The sequence below is a fragment of the Phocoena phocoena genome, chromosome 6 (assembly GCF_963924675.1).
Source record: "Phocoena phocoena chromosome 6, mPhoPho1.1, whole genome shotgun sequence".
Classification (NCBI taxonomy): domain Eukaryota; kingdom Metazoa; phylum Chordata; class Mammalia; order Artiodactyla; family Phocoenidae; genus Phocoena; species Phocoena phocoena.
In genome coordinates, this window is record NC_089224.1 from 107,136,334 (window position 1) to 107,158,740 (window position 22,407).

The 22,407-nt window shown below is 49.7% G+C and overlaps 1 protein-coding gene across 6 annotated transcripts in view; it reads left to right on the forward strand.

Moving 5' to 3' along the window:
• The window catches only part of RALGPS1 (Ral GEF with PH domain and SH3 binding motif 1), a 281,611-nt gene extending 273,214 nt beyond the window's left edge, over nucleotides 1–8,397 (forward strand). For 5 of the 6 annotated variants that reach the window (XM_065878490.1, XM_065878487.1, XM_065878484.1 and 2 more), the window contains 5 exons: nucleotides 413–518; nucleotides 2,252–2,344; nucleotides 2,519–2,624; nucleotides 4,404–4,495; nucleotides 8,368–8,397. In XM_065878490.1, the coding sequence (XP_065734562.1) occupies nucleotides 413–518; nucleotides 2,252–2,344; nucleotides 2,519–2,624; nucleotides 4,404–4,495; nucleotides 8,368–8,397 (427 nt within the window). The remainder of the gene's footprint in view (nucleotides 1–412; nucleotides 519–2,251; nucleotides 2,345–2,518; nucleotides 2,625–4,403; nucleotides 4,496–8,367) is intronic. The other variant, XM_065878486.1, reaches the window with a different exon arrangement.
• The last annotated feature ends 14,010 nt before the right edge of the window (nucleotides 8,398–22,407 follow it).

Below are 22,407 nucleotides of genomic sequence, written 5' to 3' on the forward strand. Positions count from 1 at the left end.
TTTACTCCATCCCCTCCACTCCCACTTCCTCGTTGCTCCTGCCGACTCAGGAAGGAGGAGGTGCTGCGCAGGCCCCAAGCTCCGCAGGTGGAGAGGAAGCCAGGATAGGGCACGGGTGCTGCTGGGGGCCTGGATTACAGGGAACGTGGGCACCAAGCCTAGAGCCGCTCAGCACTCGGAAGGACGAGGGAGGTGCAAGTTCTCAGCTGTGAGTGAGCCCAAGGCCACCGTCCTTCAGGTTTTCCAGGCCCTCGGGGCCCTCCCCTCCCTAGCCTTGCCCAGCACTGTTGAGTCCTTGTCCTGTGGCACCATTACGGACCCGGCAGTGGGGGACCCGTGGGCCCCAGTGGGTGAGAGGGTGCCTGACCTCAGCTCCTCCAAGGCGATGTCTGACTGCTGGTCTCCCCTGCAGCCCCACCGGCCCGTGCATCTGTACGCTGGGGAGCTCGGCAGCGGTCCCCACCATGGAGGGGCCTCTCAGAAGGAAAACTCTGCTCAAGGAAGGACGGAAGCCCGCGGTGAGTGCAGAGGCACATCTGTCTAGAGGCGGCATGGGCAGCAGGGAGGGCATGGGCTCCAGAGACCGGCCAACCGGGGTTCCAGTCCAGTTGTGCCACTGAGTGGGCAGGGCCTCAGTTTCCACATCTGTAAATTGGGATAAAATAATCCCTACATCCTGGAGGACTCGGCAGGACTGTCACGTGTGTGGCCCTGCACACATTGAGCAGGCGGTGAATGGGACTGTGCGATTATCTTGAGGGCAGGTGGAGGCCTGGAGACCCTGGGAGTCAGGGTGGGTACTGTGCCTGAGACGGGCAGCACGGCCTGGGTGGTATCCCGATGCAGATCCCCTCCCCCTGCGGCAGCATCATGAAACGCGTGGTGGAAAGGACAGGGGCCAGGAATCAGGAGGCCTCTCAGGCTCCCCCACCAGCCACCGGGTCACCACGTGCTGAACCCAGATGTCCCTGGCTCCGTGACCCCTCAGCCGCTTGCCAAGACCTCTTTGTTTGTTCTACGGAGCGTCCACGGCAAGATGCCTGCAAGCCCGCCTGTGAGCTGCATCTCCAGGCAGCGTCTGCCCGTGTCTGCTCTGGCCTTCCTCTCCTGCCCTGGCTGCTGCTTGCCCCTGTCCACCGCCCACAAAGCCACTTGGAGATGCCCCCTCCTACCGGCGCCCAGTGTGAAGATGCCAGGCCCCTAGCCCAGGTGCTGCTCTAGAAGCTCCCCTGTCTTCGGGTGCTTGGTGGTTCTTGGGTGAGGAGAAGAGTCTTCATCCCAGCCCTGGGCCACACTCTGTCCCTTGGACCCAGAGTGTCACAAAGCGTCCTGCGACATGAGGCCCTATACCTGGTCTGCTGTACAGACCTGCTTGCTGCCCTGCTGTACCGGGTCCAGGCTCCAGTCATTCTGAGGCCAGAGCGAGACACTATTGTCCAGATGCTGGTCGGCCCGCTGGTGAGCGATGAAGTTAATCCAGGGGTCATGACCCATATGTCTGAGTAGGATAGAATAGACTGGAAAATGTCGGAGTTTCTTACACATAGCAAAAGTGAATATTGTTTCATGAAGCTTCTTTCAGTTCAACATACATATGCACATGTGTTGTACACACCTGTGGGTGTCATCAGAAAGGTCTGAAAGCCAGTGCTCTCACCATCTGAGGTGACGCAGTTCCCCCACCAACCCCGCGCCCCGCGCCCCGCCCCCCGCCAGTGTGAAGAGGAGGAGCCTTGTAGGTCGTGACGCAGAGCAGTCTACTCCATGCCTGAGGAACAAAGCCACCTGCAGCTTGGCCCTGCCAGGCATCCCCTCTTCTGGCCATAAGTGCTTTCAAAGCGCTGCCATCCGCTTGCAGCCAGAGCACCCCATTGCAGACATTATGGTCCTTCTAGGTTATGGTTTAGCTTGTCCGTGTTTTGAAACTTTTTCCCCAGGACATTCTTGGGTTCAGGTCACCTGAATACATAGAAGTTATGCCTTGGCACTACCCTAAGCAAGGTGGGAAAAGGAAAGGCTCTTGGGGTAAAGGAGAGGGAGGGCTTAGGGCTGAGGAGCTGCTGAGGAGTCTCCCTCCTCTAGGCCCTGGGAGGAGTGGCACCGAGGGGTGGCGGGCAGGGACGAGATGAGGCCTGCGCTGGCACCGCTCGGGAGGAGGGACCCCCCCTCTCCACCCGTGTAGCTGGGTCTCTAGCCAGGCAGCGGGGGACTCTGCCCCTCCACTTGTGACATTGTCACTCTGCCTCTGCAGCTGTCCTCGTGGACCAGGTACTGGGTCATACTCTCAGGATCCACCCTCCTGTACTACGGAGCCAAGTCCTTGAGGGGCACAGACAGAAAACACGTACGTTCCACGAAAGGCCTCTCTGTGCTGCCACTTCGTTTGGTGCGAAGTGCAGCGGGGTGGGTGGAGGTGGGCAAGGCGACGGGAGTGGAAGGAACCTTGCCTGGCCCGGGTCGGCCTTCCTTGGGGAGCGGAGGGTGTGGGCCTCACGGCTGTGCTGTTGTTCCTCTGCAGTATAAATCCACACCTGGCAAAAAGGTCTCCGTCGTGGGCTGGATGGTGCAGCTGCCCGATGACCCCGAGCACCCGGACATCTTCCAGCTGAATAACCCCGACAAAGGTAGGCAGCAGGCCAGCGCCGGGAGCCTGCAGCTTCTCTCTGCCCTCTTTCTTCTGCTGCTAAATGTGCGTTTTGAAACAGTAGGGCCTTCTGAGGCTGCTGCTCTCCTTGTGCTTTAGGTTCTGATGTTCACAGGGTCCCTCGTTGGTCCACAAAAGCTGCTTAGATCGTGGTGGGTGTGTCCACTGAGCGGTGTGCCTGGCACGTGGCAGCTGGAATCCTTTTCACCTGTGGTTACCGGGGCCCATCGCCCCTGGAACTCTAGCCTCAGGGTCCTGGAATGAATAACATAGCGCTGGATGAGGCAGTGACCATGCGGCTGGAGGAGTCTTGGGTGTTGGGAGATTTCAAGGACACCCCGGCATTGCCTGTGCCGTGAGACTCTGGCAGTGTCCTGCTCCAAGGCCAAATCAGAGAAGAACCCTTCCATAAAAGCTCCAACTTTCACTTGCCCGGTCATCTCCCGGTTCCTCCTGGTTTTATTCTTCCTCCATGACCATGCTGAGAAGAAGGAGAGGTTCTGCACTGAGGTTCAGAACAGGCCATGCTAACCTCCGTGGCAGCCTACGTCACGTGACAAAACCCCGGATTTCCTGGGTCTCCTAGCTAGGCAAGTTCACTGGAGCTGTAAAGCCCCTGAGCATCTTCACACCTTCACAGGAATGTTCTAATGCAGGGTTCATGTACATACGATTGCCCAGGGATCTTGTAAAAATTCAGATTTGGATTCAGTGGATCTGGGGTAGAGACCAAGATTCTATATTTATAACAAACTCCCAGGTAAAGCACATGACCGTGCTGGTGGAGGGTCAGGGTTTGAATGTTGTTAGCTGGGAATTAAAGAAGTGAGAGCCTCAAGGAGCCCAGGGAATGGAGAGAGCCAAGTCCTCTGCTCTGCTTCTGAGTGATTGAACCACGTACGGCTACGCACACGTCGTAGTGTTTCCTCAGGCTGGTTACCATCTGAGTTTCTTCCGCGAGACTCTGGGACCAGATTAGAGGCGGTTTCTTTAGGAAGTAAAGGTTGTACCTATACCAGCTTGACTTAAAGACTGTATGGTCATGGGGTCCACAGGCCATTCTTGGGGCTGAGCCCAGAGGAAAGCACTGTCCCCAAGCAGAGGGAAATATGACACAGCAGGTGGCCAAGGTCCATGGATAGAATGCAAAAGGTCTGTGAGCTTGGGTGGCAAAAAGATCACATCTCTGTTTCCCATGACCTCTAATTCCTTCAATTATAAGTATTAAACTACTAACTAGAACGTTCACGATACCTGTGATTTTATCTGCAAGAGAAACCACGGATGTTTTCACATCACGCATTACTGCAGATATCTTAGAATAGCATTTTTGTTCAGCTCTTTGCAGTTACAGTACAGTATCAGACCTGCCCCCAGATCTTGTCATTAGCGCATTAATAAATAAGCACGTCGAGAATGATATCACTCATTTATTTTTTAGCAGCTTGGTAACTGTATTTCAGTATTATTGATTTTCTTTGTATTTTATTTTATGCATTTGAAACATAATTCTGAGAAGGGTCCACAGGCTTCACCAGAGCCAAAGGCGCCATGGCCGGAAAAATGGTTAAGAGCCCTGGTCCAAAGAGACAGGTGGGGAGCACGGTAGCCTCCTCCTCTACATGCCCTGAGCTTGCCTTGGGCTGCTCCTGACTTTCTCTAGTTTAGTTACCCAGGTCCACGTTTATCTTCACGCCACAGTCACAGGCAGACCCTCCCACGTGACCTTCCTCTTAACCAGTGGTTTTCTACCCATCAGGCAATGTTTACAAGTTCCAGACTGGTTCCCGGTTTCATGCAATACTGTGGCACAAGCATTTGGATGACGCATGTAAAAGCAACAGGCCTCAGGTAAAGTCACCAAAGTCCTGCTTGTTACCTAAAATACCCTCTCCCACCCTCGGGACTAAGGGTCCATAGAAAACACACCTCCCTCCTTCCCCCAGAACCTATCAGCTAAGCTCCCAGGTGCCCTCTTTTGATCAGCCTTTTCCCATGAGACAGGGCACCCCTGCCCCTCTTGGAACTAAGCCCAGCTTCAGACTAGAACTTTGAATCTGGCCCCTGTGTCTTTCCTACTAAAGGAAACGCCACAGAAACATCCATCAGAGATAGGTTACAGGTGGGATAGTGCCCCAAGGGTCAGGCCACAGCATCTACTGAGGTCAGCCCCCGAAAGTTGATTCATGGGCAAACTCCAACCTGACAAAAGGGCCTCCCTGCCCCCGACAACCCTTAGGAATAACGATAATAATAGCTCATTTGTTGAGAAGCAACCATGGTGCTGCTGATGAGTGGGGCTGTACGGCCCCTTGGCATGCTTGAACCAATAGGACCTCTGGTCCGCCATGCCTGCCTGAGGCTCTGCTCCCACCCCCCACTGCTGCCCCTCCCAGGACCAGGCTTCAGGAGAAATGCTTTACGTGCAGGAATTGGCCGAATCCTCCCAACATCCCTGTGAGGTAGGTTCCCATACTGTCTCCGTTTTATGCTGAGGGCACTGAGGCTCAGAAAGTGGCAGACACTTGTTTAAGGCCCCACGGTGAGTAAGATCTAACCCCGGTCTGCCTGACACCAGAGTCTGTACTTGCCGGCCCGGAGATCTCCCGCCCGCATGCTTCCTGGGGGGGAGGCGGGGGTCGGGGACCTGGCTTGCTCAGCCTCCTGCCATCGAGCCAGAGGCCTGGAAGCACAGCCTCTGCTGTCCAGGCTTGCTAGAGGGGTGGCTGCTCAGCCCTCACACCAGCCCGGGCAGCAGGTGGGCTGCTGGGGCCAGGAGCACTGAGCTTCCCTGACCTGTTCCCCAGGGATGAGCTGGAAGAGGGGCTGGGGAGCTGGGTCCCTCTCCTCCGTCTGGAGAGAGAGCGCCATGGCTGGAATAGACGGTGGCAGCTTCGAGGAGGAGGAAGGTAGTGCCGAGTTCACAGCAGGCGTGTGAGGCCGGGAGGGCAGGGGCTGCAGTGGTGCTGGTCACAGCACAGTCACAGACTTCCTGGCCCCTCAGAGCGGCTCTCATAAGGCAGAGGGAGGTCTCTAGTGGTGTGTCCCATGATTCTGTGCTCAGTTTGGGCCTATTCAGGATTTTCATCTGTAACATCGATGAGGACATATGTAACAAGCTGATCAAATTCTACACGATAAGAAGCTAGACGGCGAAATTAGCAGAAAGTCCTCGACAAACTAAAACAGTAGGACAAGACTGATGAAGGGGTAAACTTGAGGCACCACAGGGAAACTGAAAATAAATTGCATTCGAGTCCCTCAACTCACTTGCTAGAAATTTGTCTGGGGTATATGTGCACACATGCACACACAGGTGTATGGGTGAGAATGTCCACTGCAGCATTGTCCTTAATAGAAAGAGAAAAAAAAGCACGTGGAAACTCGGCGACCCTCAGTAAACCCCTACTGTGTACCCCCTGATCTGTGTGTGACCACCTGAAAGGGGCTCCAAGACATAAGTGAAAAAGTGAAGTGTAAAAACACGCGTAAGGGCAATCTCATTTGTATTAAAATACACGTGCATATTTATTATATGCGTGTCGGTGCCCATAAAATGTCTAAAATGACGTACAAGAGAACTACAGCTCTGCGCTCTCTAGACTGTATTTTGTGCTTGAGCAAATGTAACTGCCCATCTCCACGATGGGGAGACCAGGGTCTTTGGTTGATGGTTACCTCAAGGCGATGAACAAGGTGCTGCCTCAGGTCACGTTAAGAGAGGAAGAGCGTCCTGACCTCCTCCGCCCTGGTCACTCCGTGCATGCCTGGGGCCCCTCCTTAGCTCTGAGGGCCACTCTGAGAGCACATGGCACTGGAGCTCACCTGCCACACACAGGTGACCCGGAGGAGTGACAAGGACTGAGGTGGGCCACACAGATGGTGGGGGCAGAGAGAGGCAGGGCCTTTGTGTCTGCTCCACAGTGACAGTCGTGGCCCTGGGTGGGGGGGGGGGCAGCCGGGAGCAGGGACGGTTGCTCTGAGCAAGTGTCCTCTGGCTCTCTGGGGGTGGAGGCAGCCTGAGGGTAGCAGCAGCTGCGCAGCAGGTAGCAGGGAACTGGGTCAAACCCACTTGGTAGAGGAGCTGTTTGGTCAGAAAGACAAATGGACTGAATTTCACGTCTGGCAAACATGGTATACCATGACAAGCTTTGGCAACGTTTAAGTATTTTTGTCCAGTTTTTAGACCTAAGGGAGACGGTCTTCTATGTTTTCTACTTTTTTCCCTTTTTATTTCTAATTTACTTTCAAACAAATGTTCCCACCCTCTGCTTTACGTAATAAGAAAAAATTGGCAAAACTAAATATTCCACAGCAGAGGATTATTGAAATAAGCCACACTACCTGCATGTGATGGCATGGGGCTCCGATGAGGGCATTACGGAAATGCATCTACTCCTGTAGAAAATCTCAGTGACTAAGGTGACTTTTCTTTTTTGTGGAACTGCATTTCTTAAAATTGTGTGTGCTAGCCCTGAATACACTTCAACTTTATTGATAGCATATGTGTAAGGTGTAAACCACAGCAATAAAGCAAACACTCGTGTACCCACCACCCAGTCTAAAGGCAGGACCTCCCCAGCCCTCGGAACACCTCCCTCCCAAGGGCTTCTTCCTAATTCTGTCTCCCTCCCGCTCACCTATGCCCCATAACCACTCTCCTGATTTGTTTGTTTACCATTCCCTTAAAATGTGAACACATGTATTTGGTTCCTTAATGTTTTGTCTGGGGTACATTTTTAAAAACTTTTTTTTAAAGAATAGAACCATAACTGTCTAGTTTCTTCTGTGACTTGCTTTTCTCCTACAGTATGTTCCTAAGATTCCTCTATGTCAGTGTGCATAGCTGTCATTCATTTACTTGTAATTTTTTTTATCAGTTCTTCTGTCCGTGATCCCAAGAATGATTTCCTGCTTTTGGCTATTCTGAACAGTGCTGCTGTGACCGTTCTTATAACTGTCTCCCAGTGCAAGGAGATGCATTTTTTCCAATTCATCATTTTGACCAAATTGCCACCAAGATGGATTTGTTTTTGATGAAATTTCTTCTCATCAAATTTCCTGGAATCCCACGGCAGTGCTGGGGGAGGAGGCCTGGGGCTGGGGGCGTGTCTGCAGCTTTGAGGGGAAGGAGAAACACCCTGACCTTGGGGCTGGTGGTCCCCCCAGTAAAGGTAGCTGGGATCTGGGCCTGGGGACACAGCATGGGTGAGCCTTGGGGTTCCTGATATCCCCAAATTTCCCCCTTCTCCTTGTGCTTCCACTTGCCAACTCCTGCCGCCCGCTAACCACCCCCTCGCCTCTCCAGAGGCGTGTGCTTACCCTGCAGGACTGGTCAGCTCTCCACTCCAAAATCACTTGTGCTTTAACCCAAGGATAGAGGTTGAGAGCGTGGGCGCTGGTGTCTTAGCCCTGTCACTCACCCGCTGTGTACTTCACCTCTCTAAGCCTCAGTTTCCTCATCTTTTTAATGGGGACAATTCCAGTACCTGCCTCCTGGGGTTGTTGTGAGGACTCAGGACACAATACAGATGCGGTACTCAGAGCCTTGCCTGGCACATAACACGTGGTGGCTGGTACCACTGCTGTGCCCTCTCCCCTTCCCCCACCACCCACTCATTCACAGACTGACTGGGAGAGACCTGAACCCTTCCCTTAGGGACCACCCCCGTCCCCTCCTGAAAGGTCAGAACTTTGACAAGAGGCTGAGCTTTCTCTTCTAGGTACCTGCAAACCTTATGTCATTTGAATAAGTCTCTGCAGGACTTAGCGTGACTTCAGAGGCCTCTGGGAGCCGGCCTGGGACTGGTGGCGAAGCGCGTGTCCGAGGCACAGGCCTTTGGTGGGGGTGCTGGGAGACTCAGAGCTGGACTCAAGGGGACACGGCCGAGGCCTCACAGTCCAGAGGGCTCCACCGGTGCGGGGGTCCGCCTGCCGATGCCCAGCCACCCCCATGACCCCCGTTCTGCAGCACCGCCTCACGGGGCCGCGATGGGTCCCCAGACTGTACAACCCGTCCTCCCTCTCTGGGCCCTCATCCGTCCACCAGCTGCTGCTGTGACCAGAGAGCATCCGTCCCACGTTGGGTCCCCAGTGCTTTCTCCTGCACAAAAGAGTGGACAGCGTCCCCCCGCGTGAGGGCTGGAGGGAAGGGACAGGCGGGGACTGGCTCCAGTGTGCCGGGTCGCTCGCCCACAGGGCTGCCTCAGATTTTGTACAACCCCGAAGCGTCCTCTGCGTGTGCGTGCCGTGTCTGTGTGCGTGCAAGCGAGCGAGCGTGGACTCTCCGAGAAACATGCATTTTGGCACAAGACTCGTGACATCACACACTTCATTCTCTTTGAGGCCCTGCTTTAACCTTAAGCGATAGGCTGGTCCACCGAGGAAGGTCAGAGTGAGAGCCCAGATTCCTTCTGTGTTAAGGGTCCCTCGCATTCTTTTACTGTAAACAAACAATGCCTTAAATTGTGTCTTGTTTTCTGTTCCTATGGGTGCTATTCATCCGGAAGGCCTGCTCCCTGGGCCCCCGGGGCCCTCCCAGGCCTTGCTGCCGTCAGCTCTTCTGAGGCAAGACCCAGCTTCGGGACCGTGGACTGGGCCGGCACTGGCCTGCTTGCTTCCTCCCAGCCCCACTCCCGCAGGGTCTGAAGGCCCCGCTCTTCTCACCCCTCCCCCCGCCCCCGGGTCAGCATGGGAAGTCGTGACGCTTTCTGCCAGCTTCTCGAGGCCGCCTGCGCGCACGGTGACCTGGCCGGCTGCTCAGAAGCTACTTTGCACCGACCTCTCCCCGAGCAAGGCTTTTGCTCCCATCCTCTCACCCCTTTGCCTCCACTGCCAGGGCAGGGCCACTGGGATTCTTGATTACACTGGGGAGCTGAGTGACACTGAGGCCTTAAGCTCCCCCATTCTTGCCCCCAAACACAGCCACCAGCAAGCTGTCCATCATCCAAGTCCAAGGGCACAATTGTTGACGACCATGGTGACGAGAGCAAAGCCCTGGGGAGGGGACGGTCCGAGCTCTGCTTTCGGCTGAGAGCTCTTCAGGTGAACAATGTCCTTCATCTGTCACTCCTTGTCATACTTTTAAGTGACTTTTATTTTGCACAAATACATTTTTATTTAAAGCAATGAATAAAAATTAGCTTTATTTATGGTAGCTTTTATCACCATAGCTTCTCCCTTCAGCCCTTCCCCACCCTCTCTCCTTCCCTCTCCCTCCCTCTCTTTCCCCCTCTCTCTTTTTTTTTTAATCTGGGTGTCCTAATTCTGAGAAGGAAACTCTTAATGATTTTCTGAAAGAGACTGAATTTCTGGGTCCTTGTTGCTATTGTGGTTTCAGAGCTCACACTGACCAGACACCAAACGACTCTTAAGAGTTTCTGGGCAAGATGCTTCAAAACAACATCTTAACCAATAAACTATAATAATAGGTCAACTTAAGAACTACCAAAGGACCCACCACTGTATTTTGATCAAACGGTGACCACTTTTCTGAAAATTCAGATGAATTGGTGAGGAAAGTAATTGTCATCAGGTCTTATTTTGTGGTTGAGTCTTACTATGCTCCGTAACTAACCCTCCTTCAGAGCAAAATCTAGAATACTTTCGTGCCAGGAGAAACTCCAGATGGTGAAATTGAGACCAGCAAACCTTGGTCATCGGTGCTTTGCACACCCTCACGCAGCTGGGGTCGAATGCATGCACCTAATTCATACCAACAACGGCTCAAATTAGCATCTGGAGGCTGAATGCATACAGGAGACACTCCAGACATCTCTCACCAGAACCACACAGTGTTAACACTTTAACTTACATTGAATCTGATTCTACCTGTTAATTTTTTTTAAGTCTTAAGTTTGAATGAAATTGCCAGACTACTTTCCTTGAATTTCTCTACTCTTCAAACTCTCCTGGCTTTTCTGACATGAAATTATAGAAGCCAATCCAAAAACCTCAAAATTTCAGACTCACACTAAATCAGGTACTTTCCTGCCCTTTACAGATTTTCCTTGTCTTTACAAATGTTTTCCTCTGAGCCTAATTTTGAAATAGCACAATTGCAATTCTTTTCAAAGTGTCTAGTCTTCTCACTAAAATTGAGATTGATCCCATGTCCCCTCCCGGAAACATTCCTAGCTTGGATTCTCATTAGAACTGGTAAGAACCTTGAACTTACCAGAAGAGTCCTGCACATGAGGCTGTAAGGCACTTGGCTCTCTCCCAGCAGGGGCTCAGGGCCAGGCATGTGAGTTAAGTGCTGATTGTCTTTCCAGTGTTGGTTTGTCCCTCAAGCTGCAGGTGAGGAGGCCTGCAAGCCAGGGGACAGAGGGGGACAGGCACAAAACCCCAAAGGGGAAAGTCCCCGGGTAGATTCTGGCCCTGGAAGGTAGCATTTCTGGGTCTTGCTCTTTGACTAGCCATGGTGCACAAATGTCTGTGAAAACATTGAAGGTGACGTGTCTTGCATGCATATGTTGTATCATTTTTTGTTAAGCAAAGAGATCGTGGCACTCCAGGATGAAAGTTTTAGAATGCTATCTGCAAACTGTGGAGTAGGTAGCAGGTATCTTCATGATGCCGCCCACACAGCTCACTCCCCTCTCCCCGGGAGTAATTTCCACCCCTCTCAGTCCAACACGTTTTTGTAACTCAAGGTCAGCTAAGTGCATTCTGACAACTGAAACTTCGTGGAGGATAGATTTGGTGGAAAGCGGTAGAAATATTGTTCTGAGCGTGCCCAGTGGGACAGTGTGGCCTCCCTTCCCTCCCTGAAGAAGCCTGCCCGTTCATCACCCTGTCCCCTGTGGACCCTAAAGAGAAGACACTTGAAGGGATTCTGCTTATGAAAGAACCCGCTCTCTCTTGCCAACTGAGTTTATAAAGTGTTTTTTCTTCTTACCAATATGGCCAGTATTTCTTTCATCGTCTTCCTCCCACCTCCCAAGCCCAAGAAGTGTATCCTTTAGGATGCCACTGTACAGGTGGAAAAATGGTCCATGGAAACAGGAAGTCATGCGCAAGCAGGGTCTGCTTCCATTCCACAGGCGGAGTCTAGAGCTCTGGATCCACGTTACTGTTGCTTAGAACCAGGTGAACATTGCTAAAAACACAACCTAACTTATTTTTTGTGACTTTCATGAAGCACTTTAATCAGCCCCACATTATTCTGCATGTTGGGTGACTTCATGTTTTAAAAAGAAAAAAAAAAAAAAAACTACAAGAGTCCCTCTGAAATAACAGATCCTCTGTGTGAAACCACCCATTCATCCATTGATTCTCATCTCTTGTGAGTGCTTCCTGTGTGCCAGGCTCCACCCAGGATAGAAATGTCTGAGAACAAGACAAACCCAAGCCCTGCCCTCATGGAGCTGACCCCTCAACGAACAAATAATCTTCACCATGCCATTTCCTCTCTCCCAGCAAGACCCTGTCTCCCTCCTAGCACAGGGTAAAAACCAGGTGCAGATTCCTCCAGAAAGCCTTCAAAGAGCTCAACAGACTGAATAGTCCAGTTGCTGTCCCAGCGACTGGTTGGCACAGAACAGCCAGGCACAGAGCTATGGCTGAACACAGTGAGGACTCCGAGGTGGAGCCGGAGGGTAGGGTCAGAATGCTCACAGCATTTACTTCAGAGGTTTTTTGGTTTTAATTTCAATGTTAAAGACAAGTACAGCATGAGTGAGAGCTGCATCTCCTTGGGTGTCGAGAACTCGTCCCATGGACCACCTCGGCGCTGGTGTTGCACAAGTGTGTGTGCGCCACGGGCAGCCCCAAAACCCCTGCTCGCAGCAGCAGCAGCGATGGATCGTCTGTCGGTTCTATAACCACTCATCTCTTTATCCATTTCTGAATGACTGTGACCATTCAATAATGAAACAATAGTGGTTAATTTATTAGTATGGTATAATCTTCAATAAATTCTGTGCCAAAATGCATGGTTTTCCACTTAGCATTCAAAATGTTGCATAGAGGGTAGTTTTCAATTTCTTATGTATTATTCAAAGTAAGTTGAAAATCAGTTTTACATTTTAATTTGTCTCCTGTTCAATCTGTCGCACTCTCCTGGGCTGTCTTTTTTCCCGGCAGACCCCCTGCATGCAGTTGTGTAAGGACTTTCCCTAATTCTTGTGAATTGTCTCATCCACAGTAACCACTGAACATCAGCCCTCTGTGGGATTCTTTAGATTTTTGGTGAAGTATTTTGTTACCTCAGTCTTGTATCAAGTTGCTGTATTTTTCAGCTTGTTACACTGATAATTGTTTCACTAATTAAATAGTTTAGTGTAAACATTTTTGTTTACTTTGAAATTAAATGTGTTTTCCAATGAATATTGCTCAATTTATTAAAGTCACGTGCGTTTGTTTAGTCAACAGTTGCTGTGCCAGACACAGACGTGAAGGAGGTATGGGCGCTCAGCTAAGAGGTTACTAGAACATAAATGACATACAGGAGCAGTGCCCTCAGGGAGGGACAGAGTCAGTGCTGTGGGCACTCCGGGGAGGCACCTGGGGGATTGGGGGAAGCTTTAGAGGGCAGAGGCATTTGGAGAGTCATTGCAGAGATCGCTGAACACATGGTGGGTGGGAGAGGCAGGAAGACAGAAGAGAAGGAGCAGGATAATTTGGGGAGACAAGCAACCCAGTCTCACTGAGTAAAGGATTTGGGGGAGCAGTGGGATCCCAGTCTGAAAAGATGCGTTGAGGGGAGTTCATGATGCTAAGCAAAACCCAGAAACCCACTCTGGCCTGCTTAAGAGAAGAGGGGGCACTGTCTTACAAGGATTGTTCCATGGAAACCTGAGGGGAGGACGAAGGTGAAGTCTCAAGGGGCAGGAAGGAGAAACGGGAAGAAGCCCCCTACATCTTTTCTCTCCCCTACGTTCTCTCTCCAGACTGGCTTCTCTGCTGGAATGTCCGGCAGTGAAGGAGTCCAGGCCTTCTGGGAAAGCACCTTGAAGTTATTGAGGGAGTGTGCACCAGGGGGTGACATGATCCAAGATGACCATGGGGACCCCTGGCCCCGCCTGCCTCAGCTTCCCAGCTAGTGCCTTGCAAAGCTGCAGTGGCCGATTCTCCAAGCTCAGGCTCCTGCACACACACTCCGCAGCCTCTGCTCCACCACCCCGGTTCTGGGCCGGTATGGCCACACCTCCCTAGCTATGACAAGCCCCGCTGGCTGAGGGGTCCTAGCTCACCTGCTCCTCACGACTTAGACGGTACAGTGACCCACAGCTTTACCCGGATGGGGTCGCTGCCCTCAGCCCCAGGGCAGTGTTCGAGGGCTGTGAGATGGATGCATCTGACGGTGCAGGAAAGCGATGAAGTCAAGACTACAGCTCAAGCCTGCAAAGCTCCAGCCCCTCAGCCTGTGGTGCGATAGGCACCACAAACAACACTTGGAGAAAGCAGTACCTCCTTTTGATGGATGGAGAGATCGGCGAGCTAACGCAGACTCTACGGTAGAATTCCTATTTAGTCTCGAGGTCCGACATCATACCCGAGAATGTAGCCAGCAGGCCAGGGCCAGGGCACCCGCGGAGGTGAGGTGAGTGGGCGGGGCCACATGCGGAGGCGGTGCTGTGGGCGGGGACTGTCCGGGCTGGGTGGAGCGGGGCTGGGAGCTTGAGCTTGGCCGGCACTGTCGAGGCGGGGAGAGGGGGCGCTTTAGAGAGAAAAAGCAGGGCCTTGTCTATGGTTGGGGCACGGGGAAAGGCGGCCCTAAGAGGGGGCGGTGCTACGTTAGAAAGGGCCGAGAGGTACTGAGATGTGGAGGGGCGACTCTCTGAGGAGCCGACCCTTGGGGTGAGGGCGGAGGCCGCGCGCGAGCGCTCAGTAGTGGGAGGGTACGTGGGTGGGGCCTGGGTCGGTGCTGAGGGCCACGGAGCGGGAGGGGAAGGGCCGTGGACTGTCCGGAGCTGAGGACGGGGTGGCATTTTAGGCTTGTGGGCCTAGCAGAGGTGCTGACAGCCCACACAGGGAGCCCCGCGAGGTCTGTGTGGGAGGGGCGTGGCTGGATTGCGGGGCGGAGCTGGGGTGGGGTCTGGACCTGGTTGAGAGGCGCGGAGTGGGCTGGGCCGCAGTTCGGGGCGGGGTTGGGCGGGGTCTGGACCTGGCTGAGGAGCACAGAGTGGGCGGGACTGAGCCTTAGGGCGTGTCCAGGGCGGGGCCTAGATCCCGCCGAGGGGCACGGAGCGGCCGGACCGAAGTTCGGGGCGGAGTCAGGGCGGGGCCTAGGCCGGGCAGAGGCGCTCGGGGCGGGGTGTAGGCTGCGGCGCGCGAGCCGAGCGGCCCGCCGAGCCCCGCCGAGGCCCGAGCCCACCCGAGTGCGCCCGAGCCCGCGGCCCCCGCCCGGGGCGATGGAGCCAGAGCCCGGCGGGGCGGCCGCTGCGCTCCTGCGGCAGAAGAGGGCGGCGCTGCGGCGCAGGGGGTGCAGCTTCGAGAGCCCCAGGTACAGCGGCCCGGGAGGGGTGCGGCCGGGACGGGCGGAAGTGGGGAGCCGGCCACGTGGGGGGTGGCCGTCTGAGGGGACCGAGGGCCGCGAGGTCGGGGCTGGGGGAGGGGTCTCGGCTGGGGTGGTGGTCTGAAGAGATCTGGCGAGGATCCTGAGCACAGCGGCCGGGAGTCGAAGGGGGCTGGGCTGTCCAAGCGGCAGGTGCGGGAGGGGGTTGCCCCAGAGAAGCACCTGACGGGAGTCGGGAATCCAGACCCGACTGGACGGGTCCAAAGCGTCGTTGAGACGCCCCCAAAGCGTCGGTCCCTTGTCAGGTCCCGAGCAAAGCCGTGGCTCTAGGCGGATTTCGGGCTGTGGAGAATTTGCCCTGCCCGCCTCTTGTAAATGCTCAAGGACAAGGTCGGGAAATAGCCCCCCTAAAGTCCAAGGGAGGTAGGTCTCCCTCCCCGGGGAGTCCCTCTGAGCTGCCCCAGGACCCAGGCCAGCTCCAGCCTTCCTAGCCTGGCTCCCCAGGTAACGCACACCTGCTGCCTCACGGCCCCGCCCATCCTGGCCGGTGGCCCCCGACATGCCCGGCCCCTCCTGCCCCTCTGACCCGCCGATGCCGTTCCTCTGCCAGGGGTGCCCGTGCCCCTCCCGCCCGCTTCCTTGGCTTGGGGAACTCGCCTGATGTGTCCGGGTCCTTCTTCTCCCTGGAACCTTGCCCGGAAGACACGCCCTCCCCCGCCGTGCTCGGTGGCGCTCCCTCTGCTCGGCGAGATTCCTTCCCTCAGAGGGCATTTCCTTAACTTGGAGTGCCTTCTCCCGCTCCAACGTCGCTGAAGTGGGCCCTCCCATTTTTCAGTCCCTGGTCCCTTCTAGAATACTCCAGCAGCCCCCCAACTACACTTCCCATCTTTATTCTTCCACGTCTCAAATCACATTCTCATTGGCCGCTGGAAGAGTCTTACTGCACTGTCCACTGTGCCCCTCCCATGCCTTACCTCCCCTCCCCCCTCCCAGGAGCTCTCCATCTCCCAGGGCCGCGATGGGGACTGGGGCAGAGGAAGGGGAGAAAGATAGGAAGTGGGACTCTGACCCGCCCTGTGGCAGAAAAGAGGGTTCAATTGCTAGGATAAAAAACAGGACCCTTACTATGAGATGCCAGGCCCTTGTCACCTCACCTCACCCTTGGTGCTTCAGAAGTACCTGATGAGAGTATAAGCATCCTGAGGACAGGGACCATAGCTGTTCACTGCTCTGTCCTCGGAGGCTGGCTCAGGCCTGGCCTATCACAGGTATTTACTATCTCTTGAGTAAATAAATGCCTGACCAGCTGGTAATTATTCGCTTATGCTGTGCTATCTCTCACCTGTGCCTTTACTCATACCATGCTCTTTTCTCTACTTAGAATAGTCTTGTCTTTACTTTTTGGGTAACGCCGACCCCTCCTCTGGGAAGTCTTCCCTGAACCCCGGCCTGAGCTCTGTGCTGTATCAACAATCTACACATTGACTGCTAGTCCACACACCACTGTGTATAATTACCCGGATAACACCTCTTCCCCACTAGACCGGGAGCACCAGGCAAATATGGTCTCCGCCCTTCTGATGCTTACACTCTTGTTGCTGGAGCATGAAGGATGGAAAGTGCACCAGGAGATGAGGCTGAAGAGATGAGTCAAAAGCTGGATCCAGGCCTGAGGTAGAATGTTTAGAGCAGCACTGTCCAATAGAACTTTCTGTGATAATGGAGGCATTCTGTAGTCCATCCTGTCTGATACTGTAACCACTAGCCGCCTGTGGGTATTGAGCTCTTGAAATATGGCTCATGCAACTAAGGAAATGAATTTTTATTTAAATTTAAATAGCCACATATGACTAATTTTTCCAATATTGCACAGCACTGGTTTAGAAAATTTCTCTCTTCCTCTGAACTCTCACTTTTTACCACCCCCTCCTTTGTCTTCATGATGTTACACCTGAAAGACTAAATGACTTCTTAGCCTCCAAAGGTGTTTCCCTCTATTTAACACTCCATGATATTATTATATAAACCATAGAAATAATGATTACCATTTCTGTGATTATAAAAATAATTATTTTGTTGGAAGACAATGTATTTAACCCATCCTTTATTATTGTACATGCAGTTTATTACCAGTTGCTTACTCGTACTAAAGACACATTGAATCCATGTACATTAGTCTGTGTATGAGTCTGTAAGAGGTAATCATCTCCTTAAGATAAATTCATAGAAGTGATAGAGATTATTGGATCCCAGAAAATGAACATTTTAAAGGCTTTTGAAGCATAAGGCCAAATTGCCCACCAGAAAGTTGTGCCAGTTGATAGTTCTCCCAAGAGCATATAAACGTGCCTGTTTTTTCTCATCCTCACTGCTAGGCATTATCATTTATAAACATTTGCCAAAGTGATACCTTGTTTTAATTTGAATTTCCATGTTTAGTAGTGAGGTGAAACTTTTTTCTCACATTTATTCATAATTTGTATTTCTTCTTCAAATGAATATATATAATGTACTTTGCCCAGTTTTCCTTTGGAATATTTATCTTTTCCTTATTGAATAGTACTTTTTATTTATTAAGGGAATTAATTTTTTTGTCAAATATGTAGCAACTTTTTTTCAGCTACTTTAATTTGTTTTTAATAGATCTTTATTGGAGTATAATTGCTTCACAGTACTGTGTTAGTTTCTATTGCACAACAAAGTGAATCAGCCATATGAATACACATGTCCCCATATCCCCTCCCTCTTGAGCCTCCCTCCCATCCTCCCTATCCCACCCCTCTAGGTCATCGCAAAGCACCGAGCTGATCTCCCTGTGCTATGCTGCTGCTTCCCACCAGCCAACTATTTTACGTTCCGTACTGTATATATGTCGATGCTACTCTCACTTCGCCCCAGCTTCGGCCTCCCAACCCATGTCATCAAGTCCATTCTCTATGTCTACCTCTTTATTCCTGCCCTGCAACTAGGTTCTCAGTACCATTTTTATTTTTAATTTTTTTAGATTCCGTATATATGAGTTAGCATATGGTATTTGTTTTTCTCTTTCTGACTTACTTCACTGTGTATGACAGACTCTAGGTCCATCCACCTTACTACAAATAACTCAATTTCGTTTCTTTTTATGGCTGAGTAATATTCCATTGTATATATGTGCCACATCTTCTTTATCCATTCATCTGTCGATGGACACTTAGGTTGCTTCCATGTCCTGGCTATTGTAAATAGTGCTGCAATGAACATTGTGGTACATGTCTCTTTTTGAATTATGGTTTTCTCAGGGAATATGCCCCAATAGTGGAACTGCTGAGTCATATGGTAGTTCTGTTTGTAGTTTTTTAAGGAACCTCCATACTGTTTTCCATAGTGGTTGTATCAATTTACATTCCCACCAACAGTGCAAGAGGGTTCCCTTTTGACCACACCCTTTCCAGCATTTATTGTTTCTAGATTCTTTGATAATAGCCATTCTGACTGGCCTGAGGTGATACCTCATTGTAGTTTTGATTTGCATTTCTCTAATAATTAGTGATGTTGAGCATCTTTTCATGTGCCTCTTGGCCATCTGTATGTCTTCCTTGGTGAAATGTCTATTTAGGTCTTCCACCCATTTTTTTTTCTTCCACCCATTTTTTAACTGGATTGTTTGTTTTTTTGATATTGAGCTCCATGAGCTGTTTGTATATTTGGAGATTAATCCTTTGTCTGTTGTTTCATTGGCAAATATTTTCTCCCATTTTGAGGGTTGTCTTTTTGTCTTGTTTATGGTTTCCTTTGCTGTGCAAAAGCTTTCAAATTTAATTAAGTCCCATTTGTTTATTTTTATTTCTGTTACTCTAGGAGGTGGGTCAAAATAGATCTTGCTGTGGTTTATGTCAAAGAGTGTTTTTCCTATGTTTTCCTCTAAGAGTTTTATAGTGCCTGGTGTTATATTTAAGTCTTTAATCCATTTGGAGTTTATTTTTGTGTATGGTGTTAGGGAGTGTTCTAATTTCATTCTTTTACATGTAGCTGTCCAGTTTTCCTGGCACCACCTACTGAAGAGGCTGTCTTTTCTCCATTGTATGTTCTTGCCTCCTTTGTCATAAATTAGGTGCCCATATGTGCGTGGGTTTTTCTCTGGGCATTCTACCTTGTACCATTGATCTATATTTCTGTTTTTGTACCAGTACCATACTGTCTTGATTACTGTAGCTTTGTGGTATAGTTTGAAGTCAGGGAGCCTGATTCCTCCAACTCTGTTTTTCTTTTTCAAGATTGCTTTGGCTATTCGAGGTCTTTTGTGTTTCCATATGAATTGTAAAATTTTTTGTTCTACTTCTGTGAAGAATGCCATAGATAGTTTGATAGGGATTGCACTGAATCTGTAGATTGCTTTGGGTAGTATAGTGATTTTCACAATATTGAGTCTTCCAATCCAAGAACATGGTATATTTCTCCATCTGTTTATGTCATCTTTGATTTCTTTCATCAGCGTCATATAGTTTTCTGAGTACAAGTCTTTCACCTTCTTAGGCAGGTTTATTCCTAGGTATTTTATTCTTCTTGTTGCAATGGTAAATAGGAGTGTTTCTTTAGTTTTTCTTTCTGATTTTTTGTTGTTGGTTTATAGGAATGCCAGAGGTTTCTGTGCATTAATTTTTTATCCTCCAACCTTACCAAATTCATTGATTAGTTCTAGTAGTTTTCTGATGGCATCTTTAGGATTTTCTAGGTATAGTGTCATATCATCAGTAAACAGTGACAGCTTTACTTCTCCTTTTCCAATTTGTATTCCTTTTATTTCTTTTTTTTCTCTGATTGCTGTGGCTAGGATTTCCAAAACTATGTTGAATAAGAGTGGCGAGAGTGAACATCCTTGATCTTAGTGGAAATGCTTTCAGTTTTTCACCATTGAGTATGATGCTTGCTGTGGGTTTGTCATATATGGCCTTTATTATGTTGAAGTAGGGTCCCTCTATGCCCATTTTCTGGAGAGTTTTTATCATAAATGGGTGTTGAATTTTGTCAGAAGCTTTTTCTGCATCTATTGAGATGATCATATGGTTTTTATTCCTTAATTTGTTAATGTGGTGTATCACATTGATTGATTCGCATATATTGAAGAATCCTTGCATCCCTGGGATTAATCACGGTGTATGATCCTTTTAATGTGCTGTTGGATTCTGTTTGCTAGTATTTTGTTTAGGATTTTTGCATATATGTTCATCAGAGATATTGTACTGTAGTTTTCTTTTTCTGTAACACCTTTGTCTGGTTTTGATATCAGAGTGATGGTGGCCTCGTAGAATGTGTTCAGGAGTGTTCCTCCCTCTGCTATATTTTGGAAGACTTTGAGAAGGATCGGTGTTTGCTCTTCTCTAAATGTTTGATAGAATTCTCCTGTGCAGCCATCTGGTCCTGGACTTTTGTTTGCTGGAAGATTTTTTTTTTTTTTTTTTTTTTTTTTTTGCGGTACGCGGGCCTCTCACTGTTGTGGCCTCTCCCGTTGCGGAGCACAGGCTCCGGACGCACAGGCTCAGTGGCCATGGCTCACGGGCCCAGCCACTCCGCGGCATGTGGGATCCTCCCGGACCAGGGCACGAACCCGTGTCCCCTGCACCGGCAGGCGGACTCTCAACCACTGCGCCACCAGGGAAGCCCTGGAAGATTTTTAATTGCAGTTTCAATTTCATTACTTGTGATAGGTCTGTTTATATTTTCTAATTCTTGGTGTTTCAGTCTTGGAAAATTGTACCTTTCCAAGAATTTGTCCATTTCTTCCTGGTTGTCCATTTTACCGGCATATAGCTGTTTGTAGTAGTCTCTTAAAATCCTTTGTATTTCTTCAGTGTCAGTTGTGACTTCTCCTTTTTCATTTCTATTTTTATTGATTTGCGTCCTCTCCCTTTTTTTCTTGATGAGTCTGGCTAAGGGTTTATCAATTTTGTTTATCTTCTCAAAGAACCAGCTTTTAGTTTTATTGATCTTTGCTATTGTTTTCTTCATTTCTATTTCCTTTATTTAGCTCTGATCTTATGATTTCTTTCCTTCTACTAACTTTGGGTTTTCTTTGTTGTTCTTTTCTAGTTGTTTTATGTGTAGGTTTAGTTTGTTTATTTGAGATTTTTCTTGTTTCTTGAGGTGAGATTGTATTGCTACAAACTACCCTCTTAGAACTGCTTTTGCTGCATCCCATAGGTTTTGGGTCATTGTGTTTTCATTGTCATTTGTTTCTATGTATTTTTAAATTTCTTCTTTGATTTCTTCAGTGATCTCTTGGTTATTTAGTAGTGCACTGTTTAGCCTCCATGTGTTTGTGTTTTTTACAGTTTTTTTTTCCTGTAACTGATTTCCAATCTCATAGCACTGTGGTCAGAAAAGATGCTTGATACAACTTTAACTTTCTTAAATTTTCCAAGGCTTGATTTGTGACCCAAGATGTGATCTATCCTGGAGAATGTTCCCTGTGCACTTGAGAAGAAAATGTATTCTGCCACTTTCGGGTGGAATGTTCTATTAATATCAATTAGATCTATCTGGTCTATTGTGTCATTTAAAGCTTGTGTTTCCTTATTTATTTTCTGTTCGGATGATCTGTCCATTGGTGTAAGTGGGGTGTTAAAGTCCCCTACTATTATTGTGTTACTGTCGATTTCTCCTTTCATGGTTATTAGCATTTGCCTTATGTATTGAGGTACTCCTATGTTGGGTGCATAAACATTTAATTGTTATTTCTTCTTCTTGGATGAATCCCTTGATCATTATGTAGCGTCCCTCCTTATCTCTTGTAACAGTCTTTATTTTAAGTCTATTTATCCGATACAAGTATTGCTACTCTGGCTTTCTTTTGATTTCCATTTGCATGGAATATCTTTTTCCATCCCTTCACTTTCAGTCTGTATGTGTCCTAGGTCTGAAGTGGGTCTCTTGTAGATAGCATATATATGGGTCTTGTTTTTGCATCCATTCAGCCAGTCTGTGTCTTTTGGTTGGGGCATTTAATCCATTTACAAGGTTATTATCGATATGTATGTTCCTATTACTATTTTCTTAATTGTTTTGGGTTTGCTTTTGTGGGTCTTTTCCTTCTCTTGTGTTTCCCGTCTAGAGAAGTTCCTGTAGCATTTGTTGTAAACCTGGTTTTGTGGTGCTGAATTCTCTTAGCTTTTGCTTGTCTGAAGAGCTTTTGACTTCTCCATTGAATCTGAATGAGATCCTTGCTGGGTAGAGTAATCTTGGTTGTAGTTTCTTCTCTTTCATCACTTTAAGTATATCCTGCCACTCCCTTCTGGCCTGCAGAGTTTCTGCTGAAAAATCAGCT